At 42.5% G+C, this 22,723-nt stretch overlaps 3 protein-coding genes across 5 annotated transcripts in view; 2 read left to right on the top strand and 1 right to left on the bottom strand.

Moving 5' to 3' along the window:
* Positions 1-4,191, top strand: part of LOC311017003 (arf-GAP with coiled-coil, ANK repeat and PH domain-containing protein 3-like) — a 50,374-nt gene extending 46,183 nt beyond the window's left edge. The window contains exon 24 of the mRNA XM_084015094.1: positions 3,197-4,191. Coding sequence (XP_083871220.1) covers positions 3,197-3,303 — 107 coding nt within the window. The 3' untranslated portion in view covers positions 3,304-4,191. The remainder of the gene's footprint in view (positions 1-3,196) is intronic.
* Positions 4,192-5,115: 924 nt separating this feature from the next.
* On the top strand, positions 5,116-15,155 carry hipk1a (homeodomain interacting protein kinase 1a). Of its 2 annotated transcripts, XM_084015908.1 has the most exons (17): positions 5,116-5,448; positions 6,271-7,016; positions 7,549-7,922; positions 7,998-8,121; positions 8,509-8,628; positions 9,054-9,140; positions 9,282-9,463; positions 9,545-9,695; positions 9,791-9,995; positions 10,175-10,293; positions 10,810-10,947; positions 11,946-12,097; positions 12,190-12,342; positions 12,527-12,688; positions 12,773-12,966; positions 13,397-13,527; positions 13,611-15,155. In XM_084015908.1, the coding sequence occupies exons 1-17, from the start codon at positions 5,409-5,411 to the stop codon at positions 14,031-14,033; spliced, it is 3,501 nt and encodes a 1,166-aa protein (XP_083872034.1). In that variant the 5' UTR covers positions 5,116-5,408; the 3' UTR covers positions 14,034-15,155. The 2 variants fall into 2 exon arrangements, with proteins under 2 accessions (XP_083872034.1, XP_083872035.1); XM_084015909.1 differs by lacking the exon at positions 10,810-10,947 and having other exon boundaries at positions 5,117-5,448.
* Positions 15,156-16,998: 1,843 nt separating this feature from the next.
* On the bottom strand, positions 16,999-21,656 carry sdf4 (stromal cell derived factor 4). Of its 2 annotated transcripts, none has more exons than XM_084014496.1 (7): positions 21,450-21,656; positions 20,441-20,745; positions 19,819-19,955; positions 19,557-19,670; positions 19,294-19,452; positions 18,023-18,198; positions 16,999-17,867 (listed from the first exon to the last, which is right to left on the bottom strand). In XM_084014496.1, the coding sequence occupies exons 2-7, from the start codon at positions 20,737-20,739 to the stop codon at positions 17,691-17,693; spliced, it is 1,062 nt and encodes a 353-aa protein (XP_083870622.1). In that variant the 5' UTR covers positions 20,740-20,745; positions 21,450-21,656; the 3' UTR covers positions 16,999-17,690. The 2 variants fall into 2 exon arrangements, with proteins under 2 accessions (XP_083870622.1, XP_083870623.1); XM_084014497.1 differs by lacking the exon at positions 21,450-21,656 and adding an exon at positions 21,321-21,339.
* Positions 21,657-22,723: the final 1,067 nt, after the last annotated feature.

The raw sequence follows: 22,723 nt of genomic DNA, 5'->3' as shown, positions 1-22,723 counted from the left end.
CGGATAAATCAGAACAAGGAATCTCCCCCCGAAGCAGTCAGCTCCTCACTCAGGATCTCACAAGAACTCAGTATTAACCTCCTTTGATGATGTCACACTTGAGCAACTGATGATGAGCTTAATCAGGGTTTTTTTTAAAGATTATCCAGCAACGCTCTTGTCAAGCGATCAATAGACCAGCGATTAAAGTCATCAGCAATGTGTTCACGTCCAACTTCCAGGTTTTCCAAGGAATGAAATCTGAGCTGACTGTTTTTTTTTTTTATGGCGGCGGAGCTTTAACGTCGTGACGAGGCTGCGATGACCGACTCACAGAAAAAGTATCATCCCTCCGTTTAGATCGAGAGATTGACCAAGTGAAGCTTTATAGTTAAAAGCGAAATTATGCACTTTTTCTTACCAACGGTGATTTTGAATATAGTTTTTTTTTTTTTTGTCTTCTTATCTTTTTTTTTTATTTATTTACTTTTCAATGAGTTTGAATTTTTATTTATGACGAGTCATCCTCAGCGATGACAGTGCAATGATCATTTCCGTGCAGATGATCTGTATTTTTTTTGTATTATTGTTTAACAACAATACAGATGGTATTTTTTTAAAGCTGGATCTATTTTGTTAGATTTGATTTTGCCGAGCACACACACACACACACACACACACACACACACACACACACACACACACACACACACACACACACACACACGTAGCGCCAGTATTATATTCTCATTACGAGAAACGAGAGCCGATACTCCAAAGTTCCATGATATGTAATGTCTTGGAGTAATAATGCAGCAGATGGGGACATTTTTTTTATATATATATATAAATACACTAAACTAACATGTATTACTGTGTACATACAGTATTTGTATGTTAAAATGTTTGTTTATGGTATTCTAATGTATCACGACTAGGCCTATATTAGACTTGTTCTTTGTTTGCATGGGTGGCTGTTGCCCAGTTCTTCATTTGTTTACTTCTGTGCCCAGTGTATGTGAATATTTGACATTTATTATCGTTGAATAATGTTATATATACTGCCAAACGTGACAACAGTGCATGGAATGACAGAAACGGATGCAAACACCTTTCTCTCACCGTCTTCCATCGGCTGGTTAGTGCAACAACAACAAAAAAAAGCTTGATGACAATGAACGTGGCGGCCTGGCCGTCAGCCAAAACCATGTGACATAATGATGTCATCGACCACTTTGGACAGCCTCGTATGAGACTGACCACTTTCTATCAGAGGCAAAATTAGACTGAAGAAAAAACCTGTTTTCCCCAAAGATGCTGCTTGTCTTTGACTGTTTGGGGTTTAGTTCAAACCAAAGACCACAGACATTTGTTCAGAGTGCCAGCAGGACAATTTCCTTCCTCATGGTCGGCCACGAATCCAAGGGGGATTCAATAAAAACCGGTTTGGCAGAGAGTTCACCTTTTTTTTAAAGCAAGAGGTTATTAATACTTAATTTGGACCATCTTTTTTGGCTTCGAAAAAATAGCAAACTCTTTCTGTTTCCTCTTAACTAAAACCATGAGAACTGTCACGTAGCGGGCTCGTTAGCTCGGTCGCTAATCCAACAATAAGTTCAGACGGCGTATTCAATTTGTGAGTTTGAGTTCACCAAAGTTGGATATGTTTTGAGGTGAATTCCATTCAAATGAATAGATTTTCTCATGAAATTTGACTTTTGAAGGAATTTCCGACCCCAGCAAACGGAAAACATGCTTAACTTCTGGCTAATAACTCACAGTCCCAGTCCAGGTCGGAGCCTTTAACATTTTATTTTTAATTACATGGCAGCGACGTCCCTTCTTGCTTGTCAGCGATGCATTCAAAGCACTTTGAAAACCCAGCCTTTTTCTCATTCTGTGCAGTAATAATCACTTACCAAACAATGATTTGCATCGAGCCATTGAAGGATCGTTTGTGTTGTAGAGTACGATGTGTCTGTGGACTGTTGTGTACATAAACTGAAAACTATTAACACTTTAACTCGCTTGCTTCTAACATGCAATTTATAACTTTCTTGTGTTCTTTCTGTCTCTGACTGTTAACTGTACTATTTCGTTACGTGAGAGAACGTGTGCCTCTGAATATACCTGTGCATATTAACACTAACTGCTACCTATGTTCGGTTTCGACCCTCTTCTTTTTTTTTGTTTTTTTTGTTGGATAACTCCTCCCGGTGTCTTTGAAAATGAAAATAAATGGAAGATGTGACTAAAAAAGCTAACCTTCCCCTTTGCTTCTGTGCTTCCTTCTTCTTCTTGGACAGCCTTTCAGTAACACGATTAACAAACTTCTAACATCATGTACCGTCGGTGCACTAATAATACATCAAACACCGTCTCATTCTCACAGCATGACTGAACACTTATTGCATAAACTAGAGTATTTATAACAAGGCAGAGGCAGATTGACATTCCAGTTTCTAATGAATATCTACTGTTATTTAAAAACAGTATTCAGATATTGATAATTGTTTTCAAAACTGAAGAACTTCAAAGTTGTAGAAGTACAGTAAGTACAGTACTTAGGTAAATATACTCGGTGGAAAGTCACTGAATACATTTCCTCAATACTGTACAACTTTGAAATTGCACTTACATTGTGTATTTACATAATATTTATACTTCAAAATATACTTTTTTATTCCACTAAGTTTATTTAAATGTTTGTTTACAGAATCCGATTAATATTATATATACTGTATATATATATATATATATATATATATATATATATATATACATATATTATTCTGAAATGAATTCTGTGAATAATGAATACTTGGTACTTTAAGGATGATTTTACGGTGATTCTCTTGTACTTTTACTTACTTCTCTCATTCACACATCAGATGAAAAAGGAAAGCGAGGAATGTTCATTCCCCTTTTTTAATTAATGAGGAACTCTCATGGTACACAAAAGAGTTCAACTGCTTTTGTTATGCCTGTGGATTCAGCGGTTACCATGGCCACCAGGAAAGTAAAAGCCCAGAATTTGGAGGGCTGAAAGAGGGAAGCTTCATGGTGCCTCTGCCTGTTCCATTCATGCTCAGTGCCTTTTACTACACAGGACTGCTGTTTTCCCCTCGTCGCTCGGGTTCATAACTCTCCTATAAAAGATGTTTCGACTGTTCAAAGTGCATCATCATTATTTCTTCGTTGTGTTTTCTTTCATCAGGAGACGCCACGTACCTCGACATCTTCCGAGAGTTTTCCCACATGGCATCCCACAATCCGGAGAAGCTGAAACGGAGGAGTGTGCACTTCCGACACTCCTTCAGGTAGTCCGGAGAGAAACGCAATCATGTACTTGAAAAGTGCCACAACCACTTTCCATAAACAGTCACGGCTGGAGTTGCATCACTTCAACAATCACAAATGAAAATAAATGAGAAATCATGCTTTACCATAATAAGTTACACATTTCACAGAGAGATGCACCTTTAAGGTGCATTAAAGTGATGAAATCATGACATTCTTTGATGCTGTTCATTATTATTATTATAGCTGCATTATATCTGTAAGACTCTTGTGCTGTTCTTAGATCAACCTTTTATTTTGAAATGAGGATTTGCTGGTCTTTTCCTCCTTAAATGCTTTTTTAAAATAAACATAGCATTGCTTTTGTACAATGTCAGACGGAACTTTTGGGATAAAAATGCCAAGCACTTGTTTTGTTATTTTTTCTTTGTTTATTTTTTTGTTATGAGTCATTTGTTTGCTGCATCGCTTTCATTATTCGGATTCAACGTGTCTGATTGAAGGATTTTTTTTTTTACATAAATGCATTCTTCTGTGTCATTTACATTTAGGTCAGACCTAAATGACCTGTGTGTGTAATGCATGCATTTACTCTCATTGTATTTCATACTTAAACTTGAATTCAGCCATGTTGTATGGATAAAAAGTGTCATATCATCATTAGTTATCATCATCAACCATCTTGAATTTGCAAAGCAGTTTATTGTGTTATGAATGTGTTTTTTTTGCATTGACTATGCTGGTGTAGTCTTCTTCATGTTCTGTTTAAATGTACTTTGCCGTACCACTATGAAATGCAGTGCTTATGTTACTGTATACAAGCTGTAGAAGCAAAAAAATGCTAATATATCTCAATGAACAGGAATGCAGATGAAATATGAATGAAAAATAAACATTGTTTGTGTTTACATATATGCAGTAAGATATCTCTGTTGAGTTTCTCCACGTAGATGTGTCACATCATCATATAGCTCGAAGAACAGCACCCTCTTGTGTTAAAAGGTGAGATTACTGAATTAACTAAATAAACCCTGACAGTGTCACACTAGTTGATCCATATTTAATATAGATAGGCCCACGCTTATATACAAAATATTCTATTTTGTAAACTCCCATGAACCATTATGCACAATGACTACTTTGGTACTTTAAGTATATTTAATGCTTATACTACGTTAAAATAAAACAAAAAAAACGTTTACTTGCAGCAGGTTTTTCTGTTTCTGTCTATAAACGATTTAAAACGGTGGTCCAGCGTTAAGGCAACGAGGGAGACGTGTAGCAATAGACGATCTTTGGCGCTATGCTGGAGACATGTAGCATAGACGATCTTTGGCACTATACTGGAGACGTGTAGCATAGACGATCTTTGGCACTATACTGGAGACATATAGCATAGACGATCTTTGGCACTATACTGGAGACATATAGCATAGACGATCTTTGGCACTATACTGGAGACATATAGCATAGACGATCTTTGGCACTATACTGGAGACATATAGCATAGACGATCTTTGGCACTATACTGGAGACATGTAGCATAGACGATCTTTGGCGCTATGTTGGAGACGTGTATCAATAGACGATCTTTGGCGCTATGTTGGAGACCATAGTGTAGATCATCTTTGGCACTATACTGGAGACATATAGCATAGACGATCTTTGGCGCTATGCTGGAGACCGTAGTGTAGATGATCGTTGGCTCTATGCTGGAGACATATAGCATAGACGATCTTTGGCGCTATGCTGGATACGCGTAGCAATAGACGATCTTTGGCGCTGTGCTGCGGCCGTCGACGTCGGTCACGTCTCGTCGTCACGTCGTCTGTCTCGTTAGAAAGTACGGCGAGCAGTCAGACAGATGATGATGGAGCTGTGTCCGGTCGACGGCGCTCGTCACGATGGTTTCTGACACTCGTCCGGGGACATTATCAACCTTTTTGCACGCTTGACACGCGATGTGACTGCGGATCCGAGTCAGATGTGACTCGTAGCTAGCTAGCTAGCTGTTAGCTTAGCCCCTCATCCAAGCCGCTCCAGCTCCAGCTGATCGGCTGCAGCAGCAGCAGCGCACAGAGCCCGGCGAGGAGGAGGAGGAAGAGGAGGTGATGATGATGAGGCCTTAAATGTCAGATCGACTTCGGTGTGTTCGCTTGTCAAATACAGGTATTGTCACTCGTTAATAAGTAAAGTCTAGAAACTACAAATCCAGACAGGAGATACTTGTTTTTATCGAAGTGGCGTTCACGGACACACTTGAAGGGACAGCGGCCAAAAGCAAAACGTGTAATCAAGTGTCTTGTGTTTTTTTTTTTCGGCTGAAGGGGTCAGTGATTTACTTAAAAAATAAATAAACTGTTCATCATTAAGGTAATTGTGTAGCAGCTCAAAACATCACCCTTCACTGCTCCATAATAATGTAATCAGCTGTTATATTTTCTTCTGTCCTTGAATAATAGCTATGTTATTAGTAAGTACAAATTAAAATTCAAAATGTATTCTTTACATTTCAAATCGTTTTGACACCTCTGACAGGAAGATAATTAAGCATTCAAGGTTTTATTATTGGCATTTTATCAGACAAGGTATCTTTGAATAATTTACGTGCTGATTATTTTTTTTGTTTAATAGATTAATAACTTGATTTGTAGAAGATGTTTTTTTCAATTTTATCATCTAATTGTTTTGCCAGAGCTGCAGTCCAACATCTAAAAATATTAAATTTACTTTAATGTAAGTAAGTAAAATACATTTTCACATTTAAGACGCATTTTTGCTTAAAAATATGACCTAAACCATGATTCACTATCATAACATTTTGTTGTTGGTTTAATTTATAATTATAAAACTACTCGACTTTGTTACAGGTGGAGATCCATTTCATATCCTGTTTTCATCATCAGTAAATTAAAAAACTCTTATCCAAGCCATCTCTGTGTTTTTTTATAGATGTCCTATTGACGGTTGCTGCTGGTCTTTAATCTGCAGACATGGCGTCTCAGCTCCAGGTGTTCTCCTCTCCCTCCGTCTCCTCCAGTGCCTACTCTCGTTCAAAGAGGCTCAAGGTTGAGAACACGGCCTGGGATGCGTCCAACCAGCTGGGAGATAATGCTTACTACCAGCAGAGCCCCACCCAAGGAGCTGCACCCTCCACCTCCGGCTCCACCTTCAACCCGGTGTACAACAACTCCAACCAGGTGCACCCGCCGGCGGCCGGCTCCCGGGAGCAGACGGTGGTGCGGGCGGCCGACAGCACGGGCAGCGTCCGCGGCCCTCCCTCCTCCTCGTCCTCCTCGTCCTCCTCCAGCCGCCGTGTCAAGGACGCCGAGTCCTCCTCCCAGCCCTGCGACCTCTACCACAAGCAGTACAGCCTGAAGAGGAAAAGCGAGGAGGTGGACAGCAGCGACAGCGTCCAGATCCTGGAGGAGCTGTCGGCCCCGGTGGTCCCGAACCGCACCGGCGGCGGCGGAGGCGGAGGGGGGACCACCACGGCTCAGTCCATAGCACACTCCACTTCCACCACGAAGAGCAGCAACTCCCACAGCGAGGGCGACTACCAGCTGGTCCAGCACGAGATCCTGTGCTCCATGTCCAACAGCTACGAGGTGCTGGAGTTCCTGGGACGCGGCACCTTCGGCCAGGTGGCCAAATGCTGGAAGCGGGGCACCAACGAGATAGTGGCCATCAAGATCCTGAAGAACCATCCCTCCTATGCTCGGCAAGGTCAAATCGAGGTGAGTGTGTTGTTTTCAAAGGAGTAAAATCTCCAAGGGTGTGTAGACGGAGAAGCTGCTCACATTATTTTACTGTTAAACATCCATAAATCTGCTTAGAACTGTATATTTTGCACCAAGCTCAATGCATTCATTTGCACCATATCTTGCCTATACAAAAAATTGCTGCTAAACTGCATGCATTTTATTATTTTGTACATATTTTTATCCGTTTATACCCTTTTTTAGTTTATTTTTTTATTATTTTCTATCGTATTTTCTATTTGAGGTCACGGTGTGAAGGGAACCGGCACATTTCATTGCTCAGTGTGATTTGTTTCTACTGTTTGTGTGACAATAAAAATGTTACAAATCACACATAAAAGGCTTTTGACGTCAGATCTTGCATAATCAATCATTATCATAATAATCCGGTAATAGTTGTCTTTATAATAAAAGCGGAGGGTTTGACATACAACACATGGTTATCTGTTTTTTCTCCATTTTTAATCTATTAATGAGCACATTTCTAATCTATATCTCCTCCCTGCAGGTGAGCATCCTCAGCAGGCTGAGCACGGAGAACGCCGACGAGTTCAACTTCGTGCGCTCCTACGAGTGTTTCCAGCACAAGAACCACACGTGCCTCGTGTTCGAGATGCTGGAGCAGAACCTCTACGACTTCCTGAAGCACAGCAAGTTCAGCCCGCTGCTGCTCAAGTGCATACGGCCCATCCTGCAGCAGGTGGCCACGGCGCTGATGAAGCTGAAGAGCCTGGGGCTGATCCACGCCGACCTGAAGCCGGAGAACATCATGCTGGTGGACCCTCTGAGGCAGCCGTACCGGGTGAAGGTCATCGATTTCGGCTCCGCCAGCCACGTGTCCAAAGCGGTCTGCTCCACCTACCTGCAGTCCAGATACTACAGGTGAGGAAAGAAGTGTAATATGTGCGTTTTACCTGCTGCCGTTCCCGTCATTTATCCATGTCGACGTGCTTCCAGAGCTCCGGAGATCATTCTGGGCCTTCCTTTCTGTGAAGCGATCGACATGTGGTCGTTGGGATGCGTCATTGCCGAGCTGTTTCTGGGCTGGCCGCTTTATCCCGGGGCCTCGGAGTACGACCAGGTCGGTTTTACTTTTCCTTGGTTGCTTTCCTGCCGAGAGTTCGATGAGAAGATGGATAACATGCAGCGTAAACGCTGGAAACAACAAAAAAATATGTGCATGTAAACACGTTATATCTCGTTTATTTAACTGGTATGAAAGTTGGTTTATTTTTGTGTTTGTCTTTAAAAAGCTTACTAGAAAATGTTAATAGTTTGGTGTGAATTATTAATAACTAACAGGACACGTGACAATTCCCTCAAATAACCACATGTTTTAATATGTTTTTGTGTCAATGAACAAGAACTCATTCAGAGGCTGAGACACCCAGCAGTGATGTGATGAGAACTATATATCTAGGTCACATGGTTTGGACTAACTTTCCTCTCTAACTGTCGTCTCCCTCAGATTCGGTACATTTCCCAGACCCAGGGTCTCCCTGCAGAGTACCTGCTGAGTGCAGGAACCAAGACCAGCCGCTTCTTCAACAGAGGCCCCGACTCAAGCTACCCTCTCTGGAGACTCAAAGTAGGCTAAGCTGCAGAGATGGGAGACTTTTTAGACTCATGTTGGTGATGGAAGAGAAAAAAACTCACGTTTACTTGGCAAAACTCATACATTCAGCACAAAAAAAACAACGTTTTCCTTCTGAAAAGTCCCAAATCATGGCAATGTCTCTTCAAAGTCTGGATGCTTATGATAATATGATGATTCTGGGCTAAAATCACAGATATTTTCTTATCACTGATTGCAAAGTAGAAGTAGACAGAACGTGTAGTCGGAAGTACATAAACCTGCAAGTTCAAAATAAGCGATGGAGGAGCATCCTTTACTTTTTTTCTTAGAAAGACAATCTGTATCAGCCAAGGAATTTGCAACCAGTGCTATTATTATTCCGTGTTCCCCTCATATATGTGGTTGTAGTATTCTGAGGGTTTGCTCGTTTCCTGCAGACGCCCTCCGAGCACGAGGCAGAGATGGGCATCAAGTCGAAGGAGGCGAGGAAGTACATCTTCAACTGTCTGGATGATATGATGCAGGTGAGGACGGAGCAGATTTCAGATCAGCAGAACTTACTTTAAAGGGGTACAAGGAGGCAGATATGAATACTGTATGTATGGATTTTGATCCCGTTATCGGGACGCCGTGTGACGAACGCACATTTTGCCGTCGCTCTGCAGGTGAACATGACAAACCTGGAGGGGACGGACATCCTGGCGGAGAAGGCCGACAGGCGGGAGTTCATAGACCTGCTGAAGAAGATGCTGACGCTGGACGCCGACAAACGGATCACGCCCATGAAGACGCTGAACCACCCGTTTGTCACCATGACACACCTGCTGCACTTCCCTCACAGCTCACAGTGAGTCCAGGGCGGTCACCCTAATGATTGCGGTGGCTCTTTCTCCATCTTGATCCTCTTTTATTTCTTTTTATTTCACAGTGTGAAGTCCTGCTTCCAAAATATGGACATTTGCAAACGCCGATGCAGCGCCTTTGAGAATGGAAAAAACCTGTTTGCCGGTAACAACACTCCCAGTGCAGCCACCAACCTCACCGTCACCTTCAGTAGCCAACTAAACCAGCACAATCAGGTCAGGACATCACCCGTGATCCGCCTCAGGCTCGCTGGGATCTTCAAATGTTGTTACGCTTCATATCGGTATCGTTGTGATGAATTATGTTTCAGATGGCGTCAACGGGAGGCCAGTCCCTGTCCCTCAGCAGTAACGTCCCGCTGCTGAACTACCAGCCCGGCCTCTATCAGCAGGCCACCATCAACATCCCGGGCCTGACCCAGCAGGGCGTGCCGCTGCAGACCAGACCGACCCAGCTCTGCACCCAGACGGAGCCCTTTCAGCAAACACTCATAGTTTGCCCTCCGACCATCCAGGGTGAGAACGCCAGATGTTTGAGTCTTATATGAAAAAACAACTTACTGAGTCATAATTTGACAAAATATCAATAAAAGGATATCTACAACTAACTTCCTAATCCTTTAATTTCTTATATCCTGCATCTTTTGTGTATACTTGAATCAACAACATTTTCCTTTCTTTTCTTTTCCTCTCAGGTCTTCAGACGTCCAATAAGCCGTCTGGGTTTCCAGTGAGGATGGACAACTCTGTGCCGTTAGTCCCTCAGAACCAGTCGTCCCAGTCTCTCCACATCCAGCCCGGCATGCTGACACAGGTAGGACCCTCAGCATGACCACCTCAGAGTCTTATAGAATCTGATTGGATCCACCAGTCCAAAGGATCAGCACCAGCACTGGTGGAATGTACACTTTAGAGGTCCTTTTCCCATTATATATGTATAAATGAGTTATTTTCAGGTTAAAATATGCAAATGAAAGATATTCTTTTAGATTAAATGCCTCCTAACCTTTTTGAGTTAATGAAAATAATCTAATCGGGGCTCCTTGTCACATTTAAGATGTTATTAAATATTAAAATATTAAAATGTACCCACTTGAACTTGGTTTCGGTGCATCCCTGCCTCTCTGTGTATATAAAGTAGATAAAATAGATTTGTTATCCTTGGAGCTCAGAATGCAGGAATTCCATCAATTCATTATTTGCTTTGGTTGGTCATGTATGTTAGTACCTGAAAACCACCTGATCCACAGTAAAGCCTCCTTCCTTGGGGTTCAGTATGATATGGAGCCCTTTCCGATGTCTTAACTCCTCCCCTCACACCTCCTGCCAGGCCTCCCTGGACCCCCTGCTGGTAGGCAGCCTGTACGCCTCAGTGGCAGGGATGCCGCCTTTAGGCTCGGTCCAGCTGCCGGTCGGCTGCCGGGCCGCGAGCCTCGGCGGCTTCCTGGATCACAATGCCTCCATGCTGGTAAAGCACCATCGTCACACCTGGTTGAAACCTCTCCTCTGTTCTTCCTTCCTCCTCCTGGCGACGTGTATGTCAGCGTCGGGAAGCATGCGCAACTCACGAGTCTGGTTTGTGCTTTCGCTCGCAGCTTCAGGGGCCCGGAAGTACTCGTGTAGAGTCGTCGTTATTAAACGTTAGGAGGAGCATCAGGACAGTAACAATAACCCAAATGTCAATTAAAATGGTGATAAAGTTGCATGTTTATAAATTCACCTTGTAAAGAATGCCGTTCTCACTTTATACGTATTTCTGTCTCATCCATTATGAAGTATGCATAAACCCCACTGTGTGGATTGTTTTTGTTAGTACATTTTTGCAGTTTTTCAGTTAAGTTTTAATGCAGGAGAATATTTAAAGCTTGTTATCGCATTTCAACCCTTTTAAAGTGAATTGGGACGGATCTATTAGCAGAAATTGTGTTTTTATTAGTGAAAAAAAAAATGGTTTTCTTTTGCTTCCAATGGGGCTTCATATCTACATGAGGAGGAGGTTTTTTCCTTTTGCGCCTCCCAGTGGTAGATTAAAAAAAGACACACTGGCAGACACACTTCTGATTTTTTAAAACGCATTATTTATTTTTTATTTAAAAAAATAATTTCCTCCGTTTTTCCGCTTAGAATCAGAACCTGCTGTGACAAATGTTGACTTTTTCCTCTTTCTTTAAGTGTGGTTCGGTGTTTTCTGCTTCTTAAGACAAATGCAGGTCTCTCTGTGCAGGAATGAGTCTGGAAACAAGATGGCGTTGTGTGTCTGCTGGGTGTCGACAGAGATGGGAACGTCGGCGTTTGCCTACAAACTGCATGAGCTCACCGTTCCTTTCTGTTTCAGTGTGATTCTCAAAGAAAATAACCTCTTCTTCTCTTCTTAACGCGTTTTTGAAAAGAAGAATATTTCAGTGTGTGTGTGTGTGTGTGTGTGTGTGTGTGTGTGTGTGTGTGTGTGTGTGTGTGTGTGTGCAGCAGGGCTGGCCAGCAGGCACGCAGCAGATCCTCATCCCTTCCACATGGCAGCAGATGCCGGGCATGGCCATCCACAACCCCGGGCAGGCCGTGGTGCCGGACTCACCCATGGGGGCCCCGGTCCCCGACAGCCAGCAGGCGTCGGGTTGGAGGTGAGTTCAGTCTGACGGGGGTCTTCATGCTGCTTTTAACAGCTTCAGGTCTGGTGAGTTCGGTAAGTTCAACGCGTGCTTCCGTTTGATAGGGGTCGTCATGGAAACCAGTACGACGCCGGGGGCCAGCAGGACTCCGGTGTCGGCCGTCACGCCGCCTCCCAAGGCCACGGCTCGGGGGCCGCTCACTTAAGATCCCAACAGGGCAAGAGGTCAAAAGGTCGACATGCAGAGAGCAGAGCCAGGTAACCAGTAACCAAAACCCACAGATCAATGTATAATCAATGTATGATTATTTGATGTTACATATAAAAATGAAAGGTTATTTGAAGCAAGCGTACGCTTTAAAGGAAACATAAATACGTGGCAGGCTAAAATATTCAAATCAAATATTCAAATGCCGAAATGGAGCCTCTTCTTCCGCTGCAGGCCGGTGTCATCAGCCACCACTGTGGTCCACAACACTTCTGCTTTCGCCGGCGACCAGTCTCAGCCCATCGTCATCTCGGACACGCCGAGCCCCGCCGTCAGCATCATCACCATCCACAGCGACTCAGAAGACGAGGACGACAGGAAGTTCCCGGCTGCTTGGTGAGCTCCGACTTCCTTCCTCCAACTTTTTATTTTTAGCCCAAATTGTTTGTTTTTTTACACTCCTCTTATTCTTCCCTGCAGCTCTGGAACGAGCCAGAGGACCAACGTGATCAGCTGCGTGACGGTGCACGACTCCCATGACTCCGACTCCTCCACCAGCAGCCCCCTGAGCCCCAAGACCACCTCGCAGACCACCAAGTCTACGGCCGTCATCCTGCCCTCTGTGAAGAGCCAGCCGGGGGAGAGCACAACCCACAAAGCCCCGGCAGCTCCAGGTCTCCAAGGCACAGAGATCTCCTAGTCTTTATATATATATATATATATATATATATATATATATATATATATATATTTCATTTTTTAATAATTAGATGCAGATCCATTTCCGTTACACTGATAATCAGCTGAGCTCTAAAGACCTACAACGAATAGTTGCACAAAAATGTGAAATACTCGCTTTCAATTATTATATGTTTAGGGCTTTTATTGTGAAAGAAACTCCAGGTATAAGAGCAAAAAATGCCTTTTTAACCCTTTTTAGATCACATCCACAGTCATATTGTGAATAATAAGATATAAGAATAAGATATGCTGAAAAAAAATAGCAAAAAATCAATCTTCCTATTTTCATATTAAAGAAATCCAAAGGTTTTTTCGAATATAATCTCCTCTTAATGCTCTTAAATCCCGTCTCGTTTTGCACAGATCAAGCTACAAGCGGCTCTGCGAAATCAAAGAAAGGGCCGACTCAGCAGTCGAGTCGGGCCGGAGAATCCAACACGGATCGCCATCAGCGGGCGGCGTCCAGCAGATCTCAGCCTCTCAACCTGAGTCAGGTGACAGCTCTCTGATGCAGCCGATTACTGAAGGCGTCACCTCAAGAGTGTGGGCGTGTCTGACCCTCCCTCTGTTGTTTCAGGTGCAACAGGCTGTGATGTCATCATCCAATGACCCGACAGGAAGCTCCCTGAGGCGACAGCCCACGTACCCCCCTCCCGTCTCGTCCCACTCCTCCTACCGGCTTCACGAGAGCACCCTCTTCAGCTCTGCCCCCAACCTGTACGCCTACCCGGCGTCCGCCGCCTTGGCCTCGGTGTCTCAGGCCGTGGACCAGATGCAGGGTGGGTCGTCCCGCCACGGCAGGGCGAGCGGAGCTTACTCGTCCCTGGCGCTGCTCCAAAAGAACGGCGGCCTGGCCCTGGGGGGGTCGGCTCCGGGACAGTACGGGAACCACCAACACCACCAGCAGCAGCAGCAGCAGCAGCAGCCGCTGGGAGGGCAGCCTTTCCACCATGCCAGTGCAGCTTACCAGCGGAAACTCAGCCAGTATTCCTACCTGTAAAGACTGAAGCACCGCACGAAGACCAAATGAAGACCGAGACTAGAGACGAGCACAAGCTCATCAGAATAAATCGTTAGACTTTTCCTTATTTTGTACAAATAATCATTATTTATATTCAAATCATGGTCCGTTTTTACATCCAACAGGTTATCAGCAACAAACCCTGTACTCACATCTGAGGAAACTGGTAGCCCTTTTTTTAAATACACAGTCCCCAAATGTAAGGCACTAAACATAAAGTTCTACTTCTTACAGACGGCAACTTTTAAGTTGATTTTTAATTTCTTTTATTTGAGAAAAAAATGAGGATCGAGGAGAAAACGGGAACTTGACCAACTGTAATGCTGCTCTATATTACCGTTATTATCATCATCAATGTCAGAATCATGAAAGACTTGTTTAAAAAGCTGCATTTACATGCACACAATCGCCTTACTTATGTCAATTAGTTCTTTTAAAAACGTGTCAGATGTTATCATTTATGAACGTACTGTGTGTGGGTTTGTGTTTTTTTCTTATATATGCGATGTACTGTAAAATAATGTCTGTGTTCTTCAAGTGTTTTCCATGTTAACCCTGTTTTAGTGCTGGCCATTGACTTAATTATGTGTATGTAATGATGCTGATCTCAGCTTAGGGTGGAATTAGAGGGGATTGTTGTGTTTTTTACCGTTTTAAAGCTCTTCTTAAGGTTGCATGTGTCTGACATGGAGTAGCATTCAGGAGCGGGTTCGTAAAAAGCAGATAGTTTTAATTTGTACGACCGACACGTTAACGATATTGGTAAAAAATGTAAAAAGTCTTGTGAAGTGACGTCTGTGAAGTAAAGCGTGCACATAAACATCCGACTGGGAATCGCAGCATCATGTCAACGTCGAAGCCATTTAGATTGCAATTGTAAAAAAGAAAAAATGCAGTTATCCGTTTAATTGTGAATAATCAAAATCTGACAAAAAAAAGATGATTTATAAAGAAAAAACATGAATTGATGTCCAGTATGTAACCGCTTGGAAACAAATCATTGGTTTGGTGAAATGGTGGTTGTTCTTACGATCCTGCTGTCTTGTGAAGTGAAACACACAACGGACCTTAACCCGGATATACGCAATAAAAATCTTCTCAAAGCAGAATTTTGGGCCTCAGTGATGGTTTAAACTCAAACTATACAATCTCACATCAAACCCAGAATCCAAGAGTAGTGATTCAGATTCAGGGCTGCGTTTTCAACCTTGGACAGGGAAGGAAGGTGGAGACGAGATAAATGAGATACACCTGTGAGCCGGGAGGAGGCGGGAAAGGGAGGAGAACAAAGAGGAGCCACTTTCCAGTTCAGATGAATGAAAAACAGACAAAAGCTGACATAGAAGAGGAAACGGAGGAGCAGTTGTCGGTTGGATGAACTCTGGACTTGGTTGGACTCACACAAGTCAAGATAAGTCTCCGTTCCTGCAGCTACATCTCCTTTATCTGCTGCCTTTTACATTGAAGTGACATAATTAATGAATCACCAATTCTAACCCTATTTAAATGCAGTTTATATTCTGAAACTGGTCATTCTACATAATGAGTCTGAGTTTATTTTGATGCCAAAACATCTGTACTGAATCCAGGACTTTTACACTCTGGTGTTGCAACTTTTACTTAAAGGTCCTTTTGATAATATTTTTATTTAAACAAATCATCACAAAAAACAGCTTTTATAAAGATGCAGAATCAAAGTATCACTTCTTGTGGAAAAAAAATGTTTTGAATTGTGAATTAATCATTTAAATTATTTTTGACGTCCAAAATGAATGTTTTGTTTACCTCTGGTCCCGTTTACATGAAGGGAAAACACAGATATTTCCACGCGGTTTGGCCTCTCATTTACACAAAAACCCTGTTTTTATCACAGAAAACGATTATTTCTATAAACTCCAGTTAAAGTGGAGATTTCTGCCGGTTATGTGTTGTGTGTCCACTGGGAGAAACAGGGTTTTTAGGTTCTCAAATGTCACATTTTGCGCCAAAAAATGCTCAACATCTGGGGATTCTGATTGGCTTGCATGGCTTTATCCTTCTCCCTACACTGCCGCCCATAGGTTAGTTATTATGGCGCTCGACGACGGATTTATGCGGGTTGATGTAAATGACAACATTTTTGAAAACTGAGGGGGGGGAATATTCATTTCTCTAAATACCCTGCTATGTATAAACGTAGCCTCAGTGTAGATGTGTGACGTGTGGCTGCGGCTTCTAGCAAGGCTTATGAGCCAATAGAATAACGACGTTGGTATCACGTGGCATCTCTGCGTAGTCAGGGGTGAAGTCTTTGGGGTTGCCGCACAACTGGCAACCTATTGCTTCGAGCAACAGCTGTGTTGGACGTGCAATGGAAGGGGGGAGTGCGACATCTAGTGGCTACATGTTGTATAGCACCTTTTTAAAGTACCTCTTCTACCAATATCATAGTAAATTGATTTTTTTTTTTTTTTTAATTATGTTTTTGGACAGAAAAAAACTAATTTCTAACATTCTGTTGACTAAATTATTATTTCTTATCTTATTTCTGCAGCCCTTAAAATAACACTAAAAGAAACTCTGGTGCCATTTTAATTGATAAGAAATATTTATTCCCAGTATATTTGCAATACATTTTATAAAGCTGTGTCACAGTCTATTTATTATATTTTCTTACAGTCCAAACAGTGACAGAGAAGCCTGTAGCTGCGTCCCAACACCGAAAGCATACCAAATTGAGTTTGCATGTAAATATGATGAGGAGTGAGCTATCACAGTCTGTGAATAAGGACACCAACGTTAGCCTCCTGCAGTAATTAAGGAACGGGAACAAACCTGGGAGAACTTGAAAGATGCAGTCCATCAAAAACGATACCGGTCAACTAAATTCCTCTTTTTCCACATCTTTAATAGAGCGTGACTTGGATTTCTTTCAGTCAAGAAAAAACAAAAAAACACACACAGATTAAACCAATTATGTTTATCCTTCACATCAAAGATGTTTGCTGGGGAAAAAGGAACCAATATGTTCTCATATATTACTCTGACAATAAATGGCTAATGAAAGTCTGTGCTAAGAAGGATCGTTATACTTCAATTAATTTGTTTTTAAGTGGAAGGACGGATACGGTCTGTTGTGGAAACTAGTGGAACATCACCACCACCACCACTGAATTGTGGGGGATTTCCGGGGTGCAATTAACTCTTTATACAACGATATCTCTATAAAGGGTTTTTCCTCGTAGCAGCGTTATATTTATTTTTTTCAGCTCTTCTCTCGTGACAATGAATATTTACACTGTATACAGACACGCCAGCTTATAAAGACAGATCTCGCAGAACAAATGGTCTCTCTCGCCACTGCACCGGGAACGACGATATGTAGCCATGGTTACAAATCCTCATATTCATAAACACGCAGCCCAACATTTAAACGTCCAATGGTAGACACAAGGCAGACCATGCTAAGTGTGATGGCTGGCAGACAGTCCAGGACTGAAGGAAGGATGTATTAACTGAAGAGGCCATCGAGGCTTTTACACACAGAATTGCACACTAGAACGTCCCATCATTAACCCCCCCCCGCCCCGTCTGGTTAGTCCCTGAAGCAGATGTAGGGACGTCGCCCCTGCCCTGCGACTCGGATGGATGGCGTCTTCAGAACTCCTCGTGAACATTTCTGGCGTAATCCATGAGCTTGCTGCCCGTGAAGTATTCGCTGTACTTGAGAATCTCGTCCAGCTCCAAGTTATGATTCTGGTTTTCATCGGCGACGGCGATCATCTGCTTGGCCTCGTTCAAAGCGTTGTGCTCGTTCATCGGGTCCATGTACTCCTGCACGCCACGCAAGAGAAGAAAGGGGAGGGTTTCAGTAATCAATTCAACATTTAAGTTTGAAAAAAGGAACATTTGCATTAAACAATTAAAAAAAGTAAACTTCATCAATTTATAATACTTAGATGAATGACTAAAAAAAAGGGATGACTGACCTCCAGTTCGTCCATGGTTACGATGCCGTCGCGGTTTGAATCGATGACGTCCTCAAACTCTTTCTTCCTCTCTCGAACCCAGTCGTCGTCGATGTCTTGAGCCTGCTGGTTCTCCACGGTGCCCACGGGCAGTGAGATGAACTCCGACAGCGTCAGCTTCTTATCCCCATCCTGGTCTACGAGCACAGCAACAATGAAGGTTTGAGTATTTCTTTCTTCCCCATATCTGTTCAATACATTCTCTCTGTCTTCAGGTGGACAGGAAGTGTTTCAGAAACTACCACTGCTAAAGTAAACGCCTGGCTATTGACAAATATAACGGCCTGTAATATGGACTCACAAAGCTCCAGAAATGTAACACTGTCTGAGTTGTTGTAAAATAGTTTGCATTAGATTTTTGCAATCTCAGAAATGTTCAATCTGCATTTTAAAAAAATATATAAAAAGAAAGTTGAAGAAAATTAAATTCCGTTTTTGTCCTTTTCTTCTTATAACACACAGTTTTTAGGTATTTCATTACATAAGAATGGAAAGCTGTGAATTATTTACACATAGGGCATTTTTTGACACAATAATTGACAAAAATAGACAAAAAAGACCAGGCGTTATAATAAATATATCTATTATTATGGTGCTAAAGGGGTTAAGGGCCTCATCGTGGAGCAATGCGTATTCAAAACAGATCCTCTAATAGATTTATGATGTAAACAGAAGAGATATTTGCAGATTACTTTTTGGTTTTTGCTCTTGGCAGATCAAACAAATGATCAATTAATTAAGTTCTGCAGATTATAATAGAAGTAATCCTTCATAACAGCCCTGCTGCCATCAACAGGTAGCCAAAATGCTGCCCAGAACTTATTTGTACAGAAAGCAGGAGCCAAACGTGAGCAAGTAGGAAGATGTTCATAACAAAGTTCTCCGTTGAATACAAACAGAGCCGGCTTGATATCAGCTTGTCATAATATAAAGAGCTACAACGTTTACACGCACGGACACAAACTACGTCAGCTCACACGGTTACGGACAGAATTCTCGGAAGACGCATTTAAAAAATGCAACAGATCCGAGACATAAAAGCAGCGAGGTAACATTTTTACAACGGATGATAAAACTGTTCTGGTTTTACAGCGTCTGCTGTGTGTTTTACTGGTGTTGCTATGAAGCTACTGGATGTGTAGATAAGACAGTTTGCTTACAAGTTTTCAACTGTTCTCTAGTCTGTTTCCATACAAGTGAAGGATTGATGCTCGTGATTCATGTTTGTGTACCTAAGTCACGCACGATCTCCTTGACCATGTATTTGAGCATGCCTCTGCTGTGCTCGGGATGAAGGAAGGACAGGAACTCCTGCTCGTTCAGCAGCTGGTCAGCCGGGGGGTTGTCGGCCTGAAACCAGCGGTCCTTCAGACTTTCAAGAACCTCCTGGGCTGCAACGAGGAGAAGATTCAACCCGATTACATCGTCACCTGGATATCTGCAGTACATGTTCTGAAATATTCCCGACGCGCTCCATATAGTAAGCTATACGTACTTTCCTCATCCAGTTTCAGATCCTCGTTGTTTTTGATTTTCTCGGCCATTTCCTTTTCATTGAAACCTTTGCTGGCCAGGAATTTGACTCTGTATTCGTCCCACGTCACGTGACCTGTGGACAAAACATGACGTTGAGTATTTGGGTTTTCACCGAACAGAAATGACGCACTGTTGCATCGTGGTCTCACAAGCCTGACAGGATTTGACCAGAGTTGGGTGAATTATAAGCGGATGTGACTCTCTCTCTCTCTCTCTCTCACCGTCGCCGTCGGGGTCAACAGCACGGAAACTGTTCTTGTTCTCAATCATGGCCTCCTGAAAGTGCTCCTCCGTCTTCTCCATAATCCAGCGCTGCATCTCCTTGGCGCTAACACTCCTGTCCTTGTTGAAATCAACTCTGAGGATGGGGCGGGATTAGTTGTTAATTTAGCTTTTTTAACATTAGTCATCAAACTACAAAGTGTACCGTTTACTATCAGCTGTAATTACCAAATCATCTCTCTGGCTTGTGTCTAATCTGGTACTTTTCTTTAAACTGGCCAAGTTTGGCCACATTTCTTTACCATTTAAGGTCAAATAAGGGAAATAAGATGTGCCAAGATGAATTTAAAAGTATGGCGTGGCCTTTTTCTTCCGCCATTCTCTGCTATAACAATGGCACCTTGCATCAGAAATGTAAACTATTGCAGAGGGATTTGCATGACTTGTTTTTCCAGCTTCAGTGCATTCTTTGTTTCCATGCAGGTAACCTTATGTACAGCCTCACATTATGGAAATTCTGTTGGTTTTTGCATTACCGTGTTACTGTGACACGCTTCAGCTTCTCATAACAGTGAATTGTTTCGGGAATGCTGTAACTCCTGACTGACAAGCATGTCTTACTTGGTGAAAATGTCGATGAGCTTCTTCCTGTTCCTCCTCGGCTCAGAGTCCTCCTCAAACTCCTCGATCTCTTTGCCCAGAAAGACCTCCTGGTGGAAGTCCTTATTGAGGTGGCCGTCCATCTCCATCTTCACCCCGTTCAGGTGGTCCGGCGGCAGGATCTCGTTGTCGTCTTTGCCGGCCGGAGACTTCTCTTTAATTGCCGACATGTTGGCCGGTCGTGCATCCGTGGTGTAGACATGGAACAGCAGAGACACCAGCAGGAGGTTTCTACACCACGCTTTTCTCCAAACAGCCATGGTTGCCTAAAGGAGGGTGAAGTTTTTTAGTTATGTGTACTCATCCTCAAAAACACCTCATAAGAATAAAACTGCAAAGTTTTGATGGGATAAGGCAATTCTGATGCACAGCATCAAGCACAAGGTCTCAACTTTACTGATGCGTTCACGTCACATCGGATTTTCCGCGTATACGTCACGCCCACCGGAAAAGTCCAGGACACATCAACAGCTTTACTGTATTTACACAATCTTAAAACGGAAGTGTGTGTGTAAAAACGTAAATCCAGTCATCCTTAACCTACAGACGCGTCTTGTACGACGATGTTGTGACTATGAACATGAATTACGATCATTTTACGTTAGCTGTCAAACCTTGACGTCGTTACGTCACATATAAACCTTTATATCACCCACTTAAATATGTATCAGTAAACATAATTAACGCTAAATACTCTGAAGATGGTGATACCGGTTCGTAAATCTTGGCTCGTCACGTCATTCTAATTATTTTACATCGCAGAGCGCAGTTGACTGTTAGCTTAGCGAGCTAATGAAACATTAATGAAGCTAGCAGTAAAATAATATAACAAGAGACCAACCTGTTAAATACGACGACTAACACTGTGTGGACGTTTTAAAACGGTTGTGGATATTGAGAGATTGGTCAGCCCGCAGTATGAGTGAGTACCAGCTGGCTAATGTTAGCTTGACTTCCGAGTCACACAGACCTTTATGGTGGGTTCCAGTCAGGCAAGCTGTCAGAGACCAGTTCCTGTACACGTGGCTCCCCCTCCGAGACCTAAAGGTGGGTCGACTCGGGTCCAAACGATCCAGTGAAGAGATGCGGATCCGGCTGTGAAAGTCCTTTCTGGGGATCAGTTACCGGTAATTCACTCGAAGCTGTCAGTCGAGCTGGTTCCTGGCTAGCTGCTAACGTTACGTTGCATTTGTTAAGCAAACCGAATTCACAAGTATAACTTCCGGGCAGAACTTTCAAAGTAAAAGCCGTGTTGACTAGTGTTTGTTGGGGTCACATTTTGGAGTAAAAAATAACAATTTGAATTATATTGAGTCCGCTATAATATCGGAACAGCTAGAATAGAGGTGCTGGAAGTTGAAATGTCGAGGGTAAATGGTTGAACATAATTATCACAATGTTAAAATAGATAGAAACACCAAATGGTGGAAATAGCTAAATGTAAGGAGTATACAGGTGAAGTAGTTGACAGGAAATAATGGATAACAATATGCTATTTAAAAAAATGCATTTAAAAAGTAAAAAGTGGAAGTGGATTCGTGGTTCAAATTATTCGTAATGGATATTAAAACATATCTAAATGTAAAGAACAAGAACTTAATGTAATAATAGCTCAAATTTACAAATTAATTTATGTAAAACACTGTCTAGGGACAAAACGTAGGTGTCTGTGCGTAACTGTTTTATTTATTTTTATTTATTTATTTATTTATTCTGAAGCATACAATCTGAATTTCTCTTTTATTTGAAAGGCTGACATACCCAACTTCCGGTTTGGTTCTGCTTCCCTGCGCTGAGCTTGACGCTGGTTGGCTGCTGCGTTTACAGACGGACGTGTTACTGGATACAGGAACTAGGATGGCACCAGTATGGAGCCATACTGGAAAGGTACCGGGTAAGTTGATTGTACTGCAGGCTGCTGCCTCTGGGTGGCACTGTTTTAAAATGTAATAATATCAAGTGGAGGAAAACGAAGTCTAAACACATGTAAGTTTTAAGATAAAAAATGACCTGGTAGCTAACATGGTATTTATTCTAATAAGAGTATGAGAGGACTGGATTCCTTTTAGACTGATTGGAGGAATACCCAGACCAATAATTTGTTCACGTCAGTCATGTTATTTACGGAAACCTGCAATTTACAGTACTTGAAATCCAAGTACTTACTTCAAATCTTTTCCTAATGGAGCGTTCATAAAAGTGAGACGTCTTCCTGAACATTAAAACGGAACAAAACAAACAGGC

The sequence above is a fragment of the Eutrigla gurnardus genome, assembly GCF_963514095.1.
Source record: "Eutrigla gurnardus genome assembly, chromosome: 8".
In the NCBI taxonomy this organism is placed as follows: domain Eukaryota; kingdom Metazoa; phylum Chordata; class Actinopteri; order Perciformes; family Triglidae; genus Eutrigla; species Eutrigla gurnardus.
This window is presented reverse-complemented; position numbering and strand designations above follow the sequence as displayed.

Bases quoted from the DNA above. Each gene is read 5' to 3' on its own strand.
- hipk1a (XM_084015908.1), top strand. From the start codon at position 5,409: ATGTCAGATCGACTTCGGTGTGTTCGCTTGTCAAATACAG. The intron at 7,017-7,548 runs GTGAGTGTGTTG...TCCTCCCTGCAG, and splicing joins CTCGGCAAGGTCAAATCGAG to GTGAGCATCCTCAGCAGGCT. The intron at 9,141-9,281 runs GTGAGGACGGAG...GTCGCTCTGCAG, and splicing joins GTCTGGATGATATGATGCAG to GTGAACATGACAAACCTGGA.
- sdf4 (XM_084014496.1), bottom strand. From the start codon at position 20,739: ATGGCTGTTTGGAGAAAAGCGTGGTGTAGAAACCTCCTGCTGGTGTCT. The intron at 19,956-20,440 runs GTAAGACATGCT...CCCCATCCTCAG, and splicing joins CTCATCGACATTTTCACCAA to AGTTGATTTCAACAAGGACA. The intron at 17,868-18,022 runs GTCAGTCATCCC...CGTGGCGTGCAG, and splicing joins TAACCATGGACGAACTGGAG to GAGTACATGGACCCGATGAA.